Source organism: Papilio xuthus, unplaced genomic scaffold (genome assembly GCF_000836235.2).
Source record: "Papilio xuthus unplaced genomic scaffold, Pxut_1.1 DF826933.1, whole genome shotgun sequence".
NCBI lineage: Eukaryota > Metazoa > Arthropoda > Insecta > Lepidoptera > Papilionidae > Papilio > Papilio xuthus.
The window spans coordinates 640,987-657,851 of NW_013531716.1; the positions used below are offsets into that span (position 1 = coordinate 640,987).

The 16,865-nt window shown below is 33.0% G+C and overlaps 3 protein-coding genes across 3 annotated transcripts; 1 reads left to right on the forward strand and 2 right to left on the reverse strand.

The window, feature by feature from the left end:
• Positions 1–532: 532 nt before the first annotated feature.
• l(3)73Ah (polycomb group ring finger 3-like lethal (3) 73Ah) lies at positions 533–4,165 on the reverse strand. Its single transcript, XM_013317749.1, has 5 exons — positions 3,959–4,165; positions 3,448–3,600; positions 2,760–2,902; positions 2,165–2,308; positions 533–1,576 (listed from the first exon to the last, which is right to left on the reverse strand). Exons 1-5 carry the CDS (start codon positions 4,068–4,070, stop codon positions 1,451–1,453), a joined length of 678 nt encoding a protein of 225 aa, XP_013173203.1. The 5' UTR covers positions 4,071–4,165; the 3' UTR covers positions 533–1,450.
• Positions 4,166–4,616: 451 nt separating this feature from the next.
• On the reverse strand, positions 4,617–8,543 carry LOC106121919 (zinc finger protein 62 homolog). The gene is made up of 9 exons (XM_013317752.1): positions 8,248–8,543; positions 7,869–8,154; positions 7,608–7,703; positions 7,295–7,348; positions 7,028–7,199; positions 6,745–6,869; positions 5,942–6,061; positions 5,669–5,810; positions 4,617–5,196 (listed from the first exon to the last, which is right to left on the reverse strand). The coding sequence occupies exons 1-9, from the start codon at positions 8,377–8,379 to the stop codon at positions 4,827–4,829; spliced, it is 1,497 nt and encodes a 498-aa protein (XP_013173206.1). The 5' UTR covers positions 8,380–8,543; the 3' UTR covers positions 4,617–4,826.
• Positions 8,544–8,822: 279 nt separating this feature from the next.
• LOC106122242 (protein phosphatase methylesterase 1) lies at positions 8,823–15,132 on the forward strand. The gene is made up of 10 exons (XM_013318162.1): positions 8,823–9,025; positions 9,144–9,345; positions 9,737–9,846; positions 10,870–11,027; positions 11,410–11,500; positions 11,581–11,646; positions 12,201–12,575; positions 13,273–13,430; positions 13,816–13,880; positions 14,333–15,132. Exons 1-10 carry the CDS (start codon positions 8,952–8,954, stop codon positions 14,429–14,431), a joined length of 1,398 nt encoding a protein of 465 aa, XP_013173616.1. The 5' UTR covers positions 8,823–8,951; the 3' UTR covers positions 14,432–15,132.
• Positions 15,133–16,865: the final 1,733 nt, after the last annotated feature.

A 16,865-nucleotide genomic window follows, 5' to 3' on the forward strand; every position in this document is an offset into this window, starting at 1 on the left:
AAAACATAACGAGCTATAGCAGTACATATTATTTCATGTCAACGTTGTGCGATAAATAGCCGATTCCGTTATGAAGTAACAAAGTTCATAATTTAAATCCTTATTAAAAAAACACTTTCCGTGAGCTATTTAAAAATTTGTAAGTCTAGGCCTTAACAGAAGACCCAATGACCTGTATACTTAAATGGTTAATTTCAATAGCGACGAAGTTAAAACAAATTACAAAGTACCAAGGGATGAAAATAAAAGTAGTTGAGTGTTGAAATAATATATTTTCCTTATATTTTAAGTATTAAATAATCTTTAGCATACATTATGCGTTATTCAATTAAACTATAATGAAATTAACTAAATTATAATTAAATTACAAAATATAGTGCAGTGGATCAAATTAATATAATGGTAATTCAACAAAAAACAATATTAACAAAGTAAACAACTAAAAAACAATACAATGTCCGGATTAAAAAAAAGTCGAACATATTTTACTACAGACAAATAAAATATTTTTCTTACATAAAGTACTCGGCTGCATAAAAATATTTCATTCATAAAATAATAATTAATTTCACAGATTGCACATACAATTGTAGATTATATGTACATATATGATATATGCCAAAAAAAAATTACATATAGAAAATGTCCGGGAATTAAATTGACAAACATATTATTGGACATGGTATTTTGGACGAAAATTGACTATTATTAAATTATATATTTAACTAAAATATACATGAAACGAAATATAATATTCGATTAAAACATTTTATTATCTAAATGTATAAAAATTTTCATCACTTTTGGTGATAATTAAATACTAGTACAAAATGGTATCCATATTTAGGGCATTCCATACCCTCTTATATGTTATAATGCGATTTTAAAATCCATGGACCATGGATTGACGACACCAATGGACCATGACTCGCTTAAAGAGTTTTCTAGCTTATCCAGATTCAACTATACATGTAAATAATTGAAAGTAATAAGAGCATATATTTCCCATTTACTCATTTACAGATACAGTGCCCAGTTTAAGATACCATGATGATCGCTACCCTCCAACAGGAGATGGCTGACTAAGGATTTAAAGTAAATAAGTTTTAATTCAATTGTACTGCCTAATAGTTTGTTCATGTAAATAATTTCTAGATTATTACAGATTTTGATATTACAATATTTTTATGTGATATATAACTTAATAGGACACAAACAAATTGATTTTCATACATCTCTTTAGTAAACAATTACCACAGTATAAATAAATAGGCGCTTTAACATGTTACTGTATATCATATTGTAGTTGTTTCCTGTTGGACCGTTAGACTCAATCAAAAGGTCCAATGGTAAAAATGTTGGATTCTTTGATCTTAATTGGTATAATCAAGGAAACCTAGTGTATAATTAAAATCGCATTTAACATAATATTGTCGTAACTAATGCATATTTACAAGTCTATCTTAGGTCGATACTGCAGCCGTAGCGGGGGGTCGCGGAACCGCCAGCGCGTTACATACACAAACTTCAGCGTGTGATCTTTGCCCAGTAACTCATCATTGCAGAGTATGTCAATCTGAAATATTCAATATTCAATCTTACTAATAATCTAAATACGAAAATTTACATGGATGGATGTTTGTAGGCATCACCAGAATGACTAAACGGATCTCTATGAGATTTGGCATGGATGTAGATCAGTCTGTCAGAACACATAGGCTACTAATAAAGGTTTTTGTTACTTCCTCCGACGGAGTCGCGGGTAAAAGCTAGTTAGCTAACCTTAGTTTATAATATCTGTTTAATCTTTATAGAAGCAGGAAGTTCCAGGAAAGTGCAAGCACCAAAGCACGACTGTCATTATCAGTATATGACAAAAGGTAATAACTCAATACATAGGCAATGCAATTGAGGATAATAGATATCCTCATCAGTCCTACGCTATTTTAATGAATTCAGGTGTTCGCTTGCAAACTTATCTTAACAAAAGGTAAACCTTATCTGCTTATGCTTGTTATTTATAAAAAAAATGATTGAGTGAGTGAATTATAGGCAATTTGAAAATTTAGGAGATTAGTAGTAGAAATTATAATAGTCTCTTTATAGGCATATGAGATTGTGTCAGTGACTTCTTGTTATTTATATAGGATATAGTTATACATACTTCTCTATACTTCTCAATTCCACTCAGCACTTTCTTAGCTATAAACTTCTTGAGATGTGTTATAGTCGCCTGTGCTGAACATCTGATGAAGCTGCGCTTTAATGTACGCAGAGATGTTGATATGCACTCCAAGCAAACATTCACCTGAAAAAAAAAATAGTTGAGACATTAAGCCACATACACATGCCACTAACTGGCACATGAGCATGCAAGTTACTTGCACTTGTTAGCTATGGGTTACCATAATATCATACAGGAACTGTACATATTTCCGGAATCATAGCGAGCCTATGTGTTTTTGCAGACTATGTTCTACATGTGTACTTAATTTCATCAAAATCCATAGTCATTCCAGAGATTCCTTGTAACAAACATCCATCCAAACATTTGCATTTATAATATTAATAGAATTAAGTATTTACTTATTTACTAGTTGTAGCCCTCAACTTATTCCATGCAGAATAAGAAAAATCTTAATTAGTAGCCTATGTATGCCATGTTTCATCGAAATCCATGCAGCCATTATAGAGCTACCTTCTAACAAACATCCATTGATCCTTCCAAACATTTAAATTTATAATATTAGTAAGATTACCTGTTCATCTTTCCTATGACAGTCAGTGTTATCAGGTTGTTCAGGCTCATCACCAGCTCCAGGTTTGTCTGCTGCAAGCGCTGCATCCTTTGGACACGGCAGCCCCTTCGCTCTGTAGAAATCTCTCTCACGTTTTATTTCATCTGGAATTCATAATATCAATTTTATAATTGATATCTTATGATATTATCAGCACAATCATCACAAGGTGGTGCATATATAGGAAGATGTTTAATGGTTTGTGCTAGGTTCACACCAAATGTTATTTCAAAGTCAGAATCTCACTTTTCCCTCAAATTTACTGCTGTGTAAAAGAGCTCATGATATAAGCTCGTAAAACAATAATATTTTGCTCATGTTTTATTTATATATCCCCGGTTATAACCAGGATAGTGAACTAATGGCACAATTATTTAGACAATTCACTAATTGCAAAATTCAATATGTACTTCTTAAGCAAATGTAATTAAGGTGAGTAAATGTAAGTGTAAACATTATGAGGAATGAATGGGAGTTATCCCCATGCTACAGAATGTTCCCAATAATCGTAAAGTCAAAATTATTTGATGGTACAAGTATGACCACAAAAAATATTTTTTTAAGAATAATGGTGTGTTGATAAGTAAAGGTTCGATGTGTGATTTATAATAAGAAATGTAATTTAATAAATAAAAAAATTTGAACTCACTGTCCTGTAAATCGGGCACTAATTTATAAACAATATCCTGCATGGTCCTATCAAAGCTTATGTACTGCAGAGGATGGGACTGGTGGATCACAATGTTGCATGTTGGACATGTGTTATTTTCTTCCAAGTGCTTCACCAGACAACTCTTACAGACTGGAACGTGAAAAAAGTTATTTTAATAACCATTAAAATCTATTTCATGCTTAATATAATATTAAAGTTTTTAAATTTGATTAAGTTTGAAATTATGTAAATATTTATGATAGACTTTTCATTTTGGCCAAATATTCTAGAGACATCTAAGTAAATACAGAGATTAAAATAATAATGAGCACTACATTCCGTGAGCAATTTGTTTTCAATGCAGCCTAAAGGCAAGAAGTTTAAACAATAATTAAAGTAGGATTCTTAGAAATTATTATATTTTCTGAACCAGTGAATGTTACTCTATATTAAATTGATATAATAGTGAAGAATACTTTATTAAATAATAAATTATAAAAATACTAACACGTATGAAGACACTCGGTAACCGTAGTCGCGTCGATGAAGTATCCGCGGCAAATTTTACATGTGATGTGACTATTGAGTGTTTTTAACTTAATCCTCCTTTCCATTGTCATCCTAATTTTATTAATTTGCTAACATTATGAGTAATTAACTTAAAAATAAGGAAAACAAAAAACTAGAACTAAAACTTCTTATAGATGACAATGCCAAGCCAGTCTAAGAGTATGCAATTAAACCTGCAGTGAACATCAAAGAGTAGAGATAAATATTAAAAACGGATTTGGTTACTTTTGTAATCTGTCCACAAAGCCAGTAAGGAAGTTTTTTTTTCATTATTTTAAAAGAACTATTTTGTTGTATCTATTAAATTATTTGATATAGTTACTTATTAAAATACTATTACGATTCATTACGAATTTGTATTGTTTGGTAAATATGTTTTCAAAATAGTTGTAATTGCGGCAGTGGGCAACAAGTGGTAAATGGCCTTAAGATTGTTAAGAAAAAACTTCAAAAACTCGATGCAAAACATTTATTTTCAAAAAAAACCTTGACTTAAATACTAACGCTACACTACACGCATTTTTAAATAAATAAAATAAATATGACGTTCATAAATGAATGCATTAGATTTTAACAAAGAAAAAGTTTTATGGTAGCAAAAATGCAGTGAATTTAAATAAATAGAGAAAGCTAGTTTGATTTGGTAAAATTTTATAAAACTATAACATATTAAAGAGATTAATATGTGTATGGTGGATTTTTTGTATTTTGAAAGCGTATTTGGTTCTGAAATGGATCGCTTGTAAATTGTACTTCTGAATTAAAAAAATAATAAAATTATTTTAATAAACGTCTATATGTCAACACTATGACCCTTCACATTTGACATTTTCATTTGGCGCCATTTGCTGATTAAATACGTCGAAAGTTGGTTTATTTGTTTCAGGCATAACAATTAATTTATAATAATTAGATGATGGCACGGGTATTTGTTTTGCATGATCACGCTTAAAATGTCTCCCTAAATGACTGGATTGCGAAAATTTTCTATCGCATATTTTGCATTTGTAGTTCTTTTCTCCCGTATGAACGACTTTATGTTGTTTTAATGCCGAAGACGTGTAAAATGTTTTACCGCACTCGCAATGATAATCTCTTTGACCTTTGTGTCTCTTTAAATGTACATTGTAAGCACTGCACGTGACAAAACCTCGTTGACATTCTTTACATTTGTATCTGAAAACAAGCAATAACATTATTATTTAAATGTATGATTAAATCATGATTTTTTATCATAAACTGGCAACATCCGCAATTGCAGATGCATTGTCTACCTTTAATCAACGGAGGAGGGGTTACACAGAAAGAGAATATTTTCCCTTCCCATGCATCATTCGAAAAATCCACTTCCACTTCCCATCTATTACTTATAAGAAAAAGGGTGGGAAGGGAAAAAGGACTAAGATTAGGCCTCCGGGACGCACATTCATTAGACGAAACGCGGAATTGCTTCCACTTGACGCCTGTCTTCTGTGTAGTTGTGGTATTGCACCGGGCAAACTGGCCAATTCGTGCAAAATGTTAGAGTGGGATCTACCACTGTTAATTTAATGGCTCAGTTGCCTGTCAGTTAAACTTAGATGGCAGGTGTCACTTTTACCGTTCAAAGTTCAATTCTCAAAAGTTACACAACCAATATTTCTATTACCTTACTTCCTTGTTATGAATCCTAACATGTATTGACAGATTGCCCGAAGTAGCGAATGTTTTCTCACACATATGACAAGAATATGGCTTTTCACCATTATGTATCCTTTGATGTACTTTCAAATCAGCTTTAATTGGAAAACCTAAAAAGAAATCACAAACTTACTTTATTGATAACTAGATGGCGCCACAAGATAATACAGAACATGCTATGTTAGACAGTTGACCAATTGTTTATTCAATGTTTGTGTTAAATTTAACTCTTATTAAATACCTTTCCCACAGTCCTGACATAGATATGGTTTGTCACCTTTGTGCCTTTTCATATGTATAGATAACTGTGCGCTTTGGACAAAACTCTTGAAGCATATATCACAGCTGTACAGTTTTTCACCTAAAAGTAAAAATAAATGTATTTTAATTAATATATTTAAAAGTCACCAGCCTTACCTTAATACTGATAACAAGAAATTACTTCCATTACACACACGTATTCTGTATGGTCTTGGGATTCCACCAGGTAAACAGGGTTTTTCATGCAGCAGCTAATGCTGCTGTGGAACTAACTACTGTCCATAATTAAAATACAATTTGACTTGGATAAGCGAGAACCAATGGGCGACCTCCATCATCAGGAAACTTGGGTTAGACATAAGAATATTGTGGTTCCTCGGACAATACAGACTTTGAATTTTATGTTGTAGTAAAAGTGTGTATCATATAGTGAATTTTGTAAATTCTTAGACAGATCGTTTTCATCAGCTCACTACATGTCCCCACTGAGGGGTTCGAAGCCTACCTTAAGTTAAGGGTGACTAGGCCTTAGTCAACCACGCTGACCAAGTGCGGATTGGTTGACTTCACACATATCTTTCAATTGCTTCTCAGATATGTGCAGGATGCATCACAATGTCATCGGATAAATGTACATATGTAAATCGGAAATCGAAAAACACATTGGTACATGGTGGGATTCGAACCCCGGACCTGCGGATTGCAAGTTAAGGGTTGAAACCCTTGAACCACCGACGCTCTTAGACTTCTTAGACAGATAGAGATCTTAAGCCTCATACAGACCTGTGTGCATACGTATATGATTAACAAGACCAGTGCGTCGACTGAACTTCTTTGGACAATATTCACAGTGGTACGGAGTCTCTCCTGTGTGGAGTTTCTTGTGTTGATTCAGTGTGCTGTGACCTCTACAATAAAATAAACAATTATAAACCCTAAAATCATAGAAATAAGCATAGAAAAGAAAATAGCTTGCGCTATTTGCTATCTCAGAAACCAACACTAAATGTTCCTTCAGTCATTTTACAATTTAGTGTAAGAAATATCTTAATGTTTTCACTCTTACCTAAATGCTGATGGACATTTGTCACATTTATAAGGCCGCAAATCGCTGTGACATATTTTGTGCGCTTTTAGGTTACTCTTTGTACTTAGGAATTTGCCACAAACTTCACACTGATGTGGTAACTTGCTCTCTGGTACATGTCTCTCATCTGTTATAGTTTCATTATCTGCATCTAGGAAAAAAAATTACAAGGTGATAAAAAAAAATTCTAATAAGTGTCCCAAACTAATTAGAATATTAATATTATCTTTTTTCTTTAATACTTACTTCTCTTTCTTTTTCCTTTTTTCTTTTTAGGTTGATCATCACCATTCAAATCATCTGTAGAATAAAATACTTAATTAAAAATTAAATTATCAGTATATCCAATATTAAATAAATTCTATATTTTATGGAATAATAGCCCATGACTCCGTCCTCATGGAATTAAAAAAAACTTAACAAGTCACCTATGTGTTCTTCTTGATTATGTTCTTCATCTATGTGACATTTCAGCCATTCTGGAGATTCCTTCAAACAACCATCTATCCATCCACATAAACATTCACATTTATAATATTAGTTAGATTTAAAAAAGTACCTATAGATTCTCTTTTAGACTTGATTTCTTTGAGGAGTAAATTATCATCATCAGCATCCCAACAACTGTCTTCATCTTCTATTTTGTACTCTGGTTCTGGAAAGCAAAAATTTAGGAATACAGTATCTGAAAGTGTGATTTGAAGAACCAATCATTCTTGTATAGTTACTTTTGATTTTGTTAGAACTAAAAAAGAATGCCTAAGGCAGTTTGTGCATGTTCAATAAGAAAGCTGTTCAACAATACCACAATTTTTTTTACCAAGTTTAATTCCATCATCTGATTTAATCAGATCTTCAACAGGTTTGACTGTATTTTGTAATCCGCTTACAACATCACCATTAATAATCTTCTCATTAAAATCTTCAACCTTGATACTACAGTCGCCAGTGACTTCTTTCCATCCATTTATAATTTGTTTATGACTCAAATGAGATCTTAATTTTTTATCACTTTCTTCGCATTGTATATTGAATGTATATGCGCGTTTAAGCTGTCTAGTACAGTCTTTGCAGATTAACTTGGGTAATCCATCATCTTTACTTGGCTACAAAAAAATATTAAAAATAAAGGCACACATAAGACTAATCGTAAGAAGATGTAAAATCATATGATAAGGTTGTAGTAATTTTATACGAACATTAAGTTTTGTACAATTTAAAAGCATTTCCACGTATAGAGTATTCGTTTTAACATAAATATTAGTGTAAATGTCGTATTTTTCTTTTTGGTCGGATTCGAGGCAAATACGACATATTTTATCAAAATCCATATTTTTGTTTGTTAAATAATTTAGTCGCTTGCAGTTTTTGTATAAATCACATTATATCATAAACACTATCGGCCTTATACATCAGCATTCAAAAACTGTAAATAATAATATCATTTATACAATTTACTGTTTTTGTTTGACATATTTATTTTCGACCTCTTTTGATTTTGAGTGACGTTTCGGCTTTTTTTTTAAATTGGCTGCGTCTCATTTAAAGCATTGCACTCATACAAACATCCATTGAAAAATATTATCTTTGAACGTTTATAACCTTGAAAAGGAAAGAATGTCAAGGTTTTCATACTTTTTACACAACGTTACTAAATTCACTGCTGAGACTCAACTGAATACCAAAAATAAATCAATATAAATTTTTCGAAACAAAAATTTTTCTAACACCACGGTTTGACACTGACAAAAAATACGGAAATGTCAAGTGACAACCAAGAAAACAAAATGTCGGTGTGTTGTTGTGGTCAGGAATTCGTATCTCGTATAGTCTAATTCAAAGCATATTTAACATTTGGTAATAAAACATTAATAACCGTATGAAACTATATCAGGTTTGAACAATGTCCTCACTACAAAAATCTATCATGAAGAGTAAATTGCCGCCCCGTGTGCCCAGATCATCGGGGATTGCAAAGTGAGTTTCACTCACTTAACATATATTTAATATTTTATTGTTATATCGTCACAAAGCTCCTGAAGTATTTGCATGCCGAATGGAAATGCCACATTTACGTTGACTATTATTTTATCAGGTTAGCTCCGTTTGGATCTTCTCGCCGTAAAGATTACTCGCCTGTTTCATGGAAGCAATACTTCGAACGTTGCGTAGATGTAGAAACAGAGGCGGGCACCTTCAGAGTATACCTGTCGCCTGAACCTGACCATCCATCACGGCCGAGGATATTTACCTTACACGGTGGTGGATACTCTGGTCTCAGCTGGTCTTTGTTTACTGTAAGTATATTTTTACGTAAAAATACAAATATATTAGTTTTAATTGTAATACTTCCAGTGCAGTGCAGGTCATATAGGTCTTTCATTCTGTACTAAAATGGTGACTAGACTTATAAGAATCATAATCCTGCCCTTGTCTCTCCAGAGGTTTGGCACAGTATGTACCACATTCCCATGAATCAGCCGTCTTATTTGAACTCCCTTTTGCATATCCTCTTTCACATATTCCACCCATACATTCTTCGGTCTTCTACCTTTGTAGCCATATTAAATCTCATTTGCTTTATTATTTAAATGATCATCATTATTTTGCATAACAGTTTTATAAAAATGGTAAAGAATCAATTATTTTATACTTAAAATTTACATGTAAATTTTTTTTTTGTTTTAGGAAGAGATAACAAACATGATCCACTGTCAAGTAGTATCAATGGATATAAGAGGACATGGTGAGACTAAAGTAAAGGATCCCGATGATTTGAGTATTGAAACATTAGTCAGGTTAGCATTACAAAGATGTAATTGTAATTTTTATTTATTATATGACACTTTGTCACACACAGGGTTTCTATTTTAGCATACTTCTAAGAATTTAATTAATACTCAGGATTAGTCTTTAACTATTTAAGAACTAGCCATTGCCCATGACTCCATTTTTGCAGTATATAAAAATCTTAATAAGTAACTTATGTGTTCTTCGAGACTTTGTTCTACATTTATGCCAAATTTCAGTCATTTTGGAGATACCATCACAACACAAATATCCATCCATCTATACATTTGAATTTATAATATTAGTAAGATAATATTAAAGTCTTTTTGTATGTACTGTTAGTTTATTTTTTACTTGTATATGGCAGTTCAGTATTTTAATTTGTAAATAAATATAGTTAACTAGCAGTTGCTCGCTTTCATAGCAACTAGAATGTGGAAATATATTAAAAGATATTACAATTTTACACCTGTTATTTTGTTGGACATCGGCCAGGCATTCTTAAGAGTGGCAACAAAATGTTTTAAAATAAGCACAAAATAGAAGAGTGTCAAATTATCAATATTCAACAACTTGTAATGGTTCAGTTGAACTGTAACTTTAAATTCTACTCTTAAAATATACTCTGAAAATAGTTCTCTGAAGTATATATTGGATTTTTAAAGCAAGAAAAATATAACTCACACCCATATTCTGGAGAGGTAGGCAGAGACCACTGACCTTCATTTCGTGCACTCTGGACACCAAAATTCTTTCTTGCTTCTATATTTATAAATTTATCCATAAATGCACTATTATAAAATATTAATCACTTAGCAAATGTTTGGATGTACGGGTGTTTGTTTGAAGTTATCTCGAGAATGACTGAACAGATCTCTATGAAATTTGGCATACATAGAGAACATAGTTTGGAAGAACACATAGGTTACTAATTATGTTTTTTTTTTAATTTCGCCCTGACGGAGTTGCAGGCGACAGCTTGTATTTAAATAATTCCATTTAAAAGTTTAACAAACTCTTTTTTTTTATAGGGATGTGGAACAAGTAATACAAAAACTGTATGATGAAGAGCCGCCCCCTATTATACTGCTGGGTCACTCAATGGGCGGGGCAATAGCAGTGAGAGCCGCTCATTCCCCTGTCATTGAGCACTACATACATGGAATTGCAGTTATTGATGTTGTTGAAGGTATGTTTGTATGTTTACACCACCAAAACACAGTTACAAAACATGTTCATCATTGGCTCACTATACATCCCCACTGAGGGACTCAGAGCCTACCCGAAGTTAGGGGTGACCAGGCCTTAGTTAATGCTGGTCCAGTGAGGCTTGACTGTACATACATCTTTTCTCAGATATGTGCAGCATCATAATGTTTTCCTTCACCATAGGAACATAGGATAAATGTACTTATGTAAATCAAATGTCAAAAACACATTGGTATTTGGCAAGGTTTGAACTCAAGACCTGCAGATTACAAGTCATGTACTTCACCCCCTGAGTCACCGATGTGCGATATTTTTAAATGTATCAAATTTTTGCTATTTTAATTAGGAAATTGTTTTTCCAGGCACAGCAATGGAGTCTTTGGCCAGTATGCAAGGTTTTCTGAGAGGCAGGCCGACACATTTTAAGAGCATTGAACATGCTATAGAGTGGTGGTATGTGTCATAGGATAATTCCAGCAAATTTCACAACAAAAGATACTTTAGTACTAAATTTTTTTTAAATTTATTTACAGCATCCGAAGTGGTCAAGTGAGGAATTTAGAATCTGCAAAAGTTTCAATGCCCAGTCAGATTTTGAAGTGAGTATTTTTGTTACTTACTTTACTAATGTTATAAAGGCGAATGTTTAGAACAAACTTCTTTTGTCTACTGCCCACTTTGAGAATAAATATTTTTTAGCGCTCCCATATTTTGACATATTTAAAAAGCACTATAACTCCAAATTAAATTAATTAATTATTGTGACCTATATATGTATATTAACGGAGAATTCTAAACAAAACTTTTACTATAACCCGCAACTTGAGACCTGCAGCGCCCACAAGGGCGCGTTATCGCCCACTTTGGGAAAGACTGGTTTAGATGGACGGTTGGACGGACGGATGGGTTGTTTGAAGATATCTCCGGAATGGTTCAACGGATCGTGCTAAAATTTGGCATAGATATAGAACATAGTCTGGAAGAACACATAGACTATTTATTTGTTTTTTTAAATCCCGCGCTGATGGAGTCGGGGGAAACAATTCGTATAAAATATAATTTTTTATACATACAGACACTTGAATATTATTAATTGTATAGTAGATATAGATAAATAGATAAAATCTGATTTTATATATAACTTTCTTTACAGCGTTCAAACTGGTAAATTAGCTATAAATGAAGTGGATACATACAAAAAAGAAGATAACCCTCGGGCACCGGAGCCCACACGTCACGGACCTCATGCTAATTGCATCACCGAGGAGAGTGATGAAGAAAGTGATACAAGCGAAGCCAGTGAAGCTAAACTAGCTAGGACTGACTCGGAGAGTGAAGACACAAAACTTACTAGAACTAATTCGACTAACTCGGAGAATGAAGATAATACAAAGTTGCCTAGACTGGACTCGACAAGTGATGATGCAGAAGCTAGTAATGCTAAGCTGGCTAGGTCAGATTCTACGGAGAAGGATCAAACTGGTACATTTGCTGTACCTAATGCTGTTGGTGATGGTGCTTCTATGAAGTAAGTTCTGTTTTATTTATTTATAGAGAATTGGCTGTCGCTTAATTAGTAGCCTATGTGTTCTTTCAGACTATGTTCTACATCTATGCCATATTTCAGCATGATGCAGCCGTTCTGGATATACCTTCTAACAAACATCCATCCATCCAAACATTGGAATTTATAATATTAGTAAGATATAAAAGAGATAAGGTTTATTAAATGTTCATTTTTCAATACAGAGAAATTTTTGTATGTGGAATCGATTATAAAGCGTTCTTAGATATCAAGAGAGTTATTTTTTTGCATTTCACATGAAAACACAAACATATCTTAAATATATTTAAATATCAAAGTTTTCATCATCATCAGCTCACTATACATCCCCACTGAGGGGCTCAGAGCCTACCCCAAGTTAGGGGTAACTAGGTCATAGTAAAGCTTTAACCACTTAAAATTAAAATAGACCAGGTTATTGTAATCTTCGATAATATTTATAACTGTTTTATCTTACTAATATTATAAATGCGAATACTTGGATGTATGTATGGATGTTTGTTAGAAGGTATCTCCGGAACGGCTCAACAGATCTTTATGAAATTTGGCATAGATGTAGAATATAGTTTGGAATTCATAGACTATTTATTATAAGTATTGGGTTTTTATAACCGGTTATTTCATATTTAATTTTCTGGTTTTTTTTTGTTTTTTTTTTCAGATACAAATGGCGTATCGAGTTGTCTCGCACAGAGAGTCACTGGGAGGGTTGGTTCGGAGGACTGTCCTCCGCCTTCCTGCACACCCGCGCGCCTCGTCTGCTGCTCCTCGCCTCTGTTGATGGACTGGACAGGGAACTGACTGTCGGACAGATGCAGGGTAATAAGCAGTTAACTTTGAACTATTGCTGGAAAAACTGACTTCAAATTGACTAAAGCCGTCGAATAATACGAAGTTCCTTTGGACAATTTATTCAGAGGTCGTCCATTATAAATGCTAATGTTTGGATGGATGGATGTTTGTTTGAATGTATCTCCGCATTGGCTCAACGGATTTCGCTGAAACTTGGCACACATATAGAAAAGTCTGGAAGAACACATAGACTAAATTAAGTTTTTTTATAATTTCGCCTGTACGGAGTCGCGGGAGAGAAATAGTAATTCATAATTAAAGTTTTTTTTTTTTTTATAAAAAAATAATCTACGTATTTAGTTTTGTGTTAGAATTTTACGTAGAAATTTTTCCATTTATTATATATTTGCAGGCAAATTCCAAATGCAAGTTCTGACAAGATGTGGTCATGCTGTACACGAGGACACGCCCGGAGAGGTCAGTTTTTATCATTCAAAAAGTTACATTTTCCTATACTTTGCAAATCAAATTTTAAATAGTTGTTACCGGTAACTTTCAACAATGGTAGAGCGAGCTTTAACATGTTCGCAGGAATTGTCCCGGCTCGTCCGGTGATATACCACCACCACACAGAAGTCTGATGAGTGTGCGTCCCGGAGGCCTAATTTAGTCCAGTTTTCCTTCCCACCTTTTTTCTTATAAGGAAAGGATGAGAAGTGGAAGTGGACTTTCCGGATGAGAGGATGCATAGAAAAGGAAAATATTATCTTTCTGTGCATCCTCTCCTCCGTCGATGAAAGGAAGGCATATGCAATTGCATATGTCTATGGGCAACGGTCACTTCGCTATTTCAGCTATTTCAGGTGGCCGCTCGCTCGTTTGCCACTTTATGATATAAAAAACCCATATGTGATATTATTTATATCCAGGTTGCAAGAGTGGTGGCATCTTTCATCCTACGTCACCGACTGACCACAGCCACTGAGAATGGTGAACATATGCATCTGGTCTCCGCACCAGGATGTTGAATTAAAAAAATAACTATATTCCACAGTATTTTATGCTTCATGTACATGTCGTATGAAATAAACAATTAAAATTACATTTTAATAGAAAATGAGCGAAAATTGTAGAAAATTAAACATGTCCGGTAAAGGTACGCGTGCATTGTACCGCGCCGGACGCACCGGACGCACGGCACGCATCGGATTTCATTGCTTTGTATGAGTACATCATGAGTAAGGCCGGTAACGCATCAGCGGTTCCTCTGGTATAGCTGATGACCATGTGCGTCGTTGAACACCTCGGTGTTCCCGCTGCGAGTTTGCTGACTTTTGTTATAAATAAAAAAAAACATAGCGCCGTCTGTATCGAAAGACGGCATTTATCAACAAGCAATTTATAGAGAAAGGAAAAGCACATGCGATAATTTAGAAAAATTTGAAAAAAAAGAATGAAAATTAAAATAAATAAAGGGAAATAACAAATAACAAAGTGATCCTATAAAGGTTCCGTTTTCTTTTCGACGTACGGAACCCTAAAAATAAGAAAAACATAAAATATTTAAAGATAAAAGTCTGTAGAGGTTCGTTTGTACCGGCAACACAATCTTTATAATCCGTACGTGCGGTGCGTCCGGCGCGGGACAATGTACACGTACCTTAAAAGGCAACTCTGCAGATGTCTATGGCTAGAGATTACTTCGCTATGTTAGTGATTTGATTGTTTATCAGCTACTAAAAAAAAATAACGAAATAAATTAAATATACAGTTGGATCGTGAAAATATTTAAAATAGTTCTTATTTCCTGTTATATTTCCCATGTCTAAAATCAATTTGGTGGTATAGTTGTTTTCAAATATCTTGTCGGCTCTGAACATTTTAGTCGCTGCGCAGTAAACAATGTTAGTTGTAAGGGAAAGGGATGTGGAGGAGGGCACTGCGCAGATTACCTCGAGTCAGTCAAAATATCTGAAACTCGTAACATTTTCTTGTTGTACTATAGTTATGTATCTTCAATAGAACTGTTTGCCTGTTTACTAATTTCAAGAGGCTAATTATTAATTTGTTTTTGTTTGATATTTGTGAAAAAAAAAAATAAAGAAGATTATAATTGGGATATATATATTTTATAAAAAATTCTTTCGTCTAAATTCATCGGTTTATCAAAATAAAAAATTCAATTTAACTTAAATTTAAAAACAGGGTAAAAAAAATCAAATATATTTCAAAATCTTCAAATAATCAATTCATCCATGTTTTTATTTATTTCATCATAGAGTTATAATTTCTACTTCTTTCTTTCATATTAAATTAATCAAAATTTCGTGAGACATTATACTAAACTGATATATAAACACGGCTCACGTATATTCGTCCGGTGGCGGCACCGACTAGTTTCGAGCCCATGGGGGGCCCTTCATCATCGAATATACGTGAGTGTTTAGCCGTTTTTATATTATATAAGTTCTTTCTTTGATTTATTAAAAAGAGAATTTTGTTTGTTTTTTGTATTATGAATCTTTACTATTGACTTTTAGTGCTTTATTGTGAGATAAAAATATTTTATGTATCAACAGAGGACCTAGAATAGATCCCTGGGGAATACCCAAAATAAACAAAAGAGAGTAGTAAAAATTTTTTAGAATTTACTGAAGCTATTCTATTATATTTCAACGAAATTATTTTAAATTTAGAAAACACTAGTATTTTTGTAAAAAATAATGTTTAGAAAGCTATTTTCTCATGATTGATTTAGTCAAAGGCTTTCATAAAATCGAAAAAGATGTATTAATGATCTCTCTCTCTTTTATTTTGCTAGTGTTCTGTTTAGTTTTTAGTGATCCTAGATTGAGAGTTTTTGAACCTAGTTTCATAGCAATGGCGTTATTTGTAATGCTTTATCTTGACCATTTGTCCGTCCTGGGTTAGACAAAGTGCATTCGCTCCTAAGCGATTCCATAACGAACTTCAAAAATGTAAACTGACAATAATTTTCGATAAGTGACGAGATTGTCGCGCGTCAGTGGAATCAGATCGCAGTCAATCGCTTCGATGCGAATGTAGTTTATCGAACCCCGTTGTTTGATTTAATTCAATTAATTTAAACACTCGTTACATTTTCACTAATGTTTAATTTCTCAAACGATCTTTTAGTATCATTTTACATTGATTTTTATCATTTCGTCTAGCAGTTGGTATACATAGATCCTAAATTAACGTCTAAGCTTAATTTTATTCTTATTAACGTATTTCTTAAATGTCTTGTAGCTGTTTCCCGCCTTTATTGACTGCGTAGAATGTTAAAAGTAAAAATTTTATACTAAGGAAAATTTGCCTTTTTTCTAGATAAAAATTTTCATAGATATCGTAAAGATAACAAACCATCCATACATACATTTAAACAATTGCAATTTTAAGATGAAGTTATTTTTTTTTTTCTAGTCAGATTCCTTTACCTCG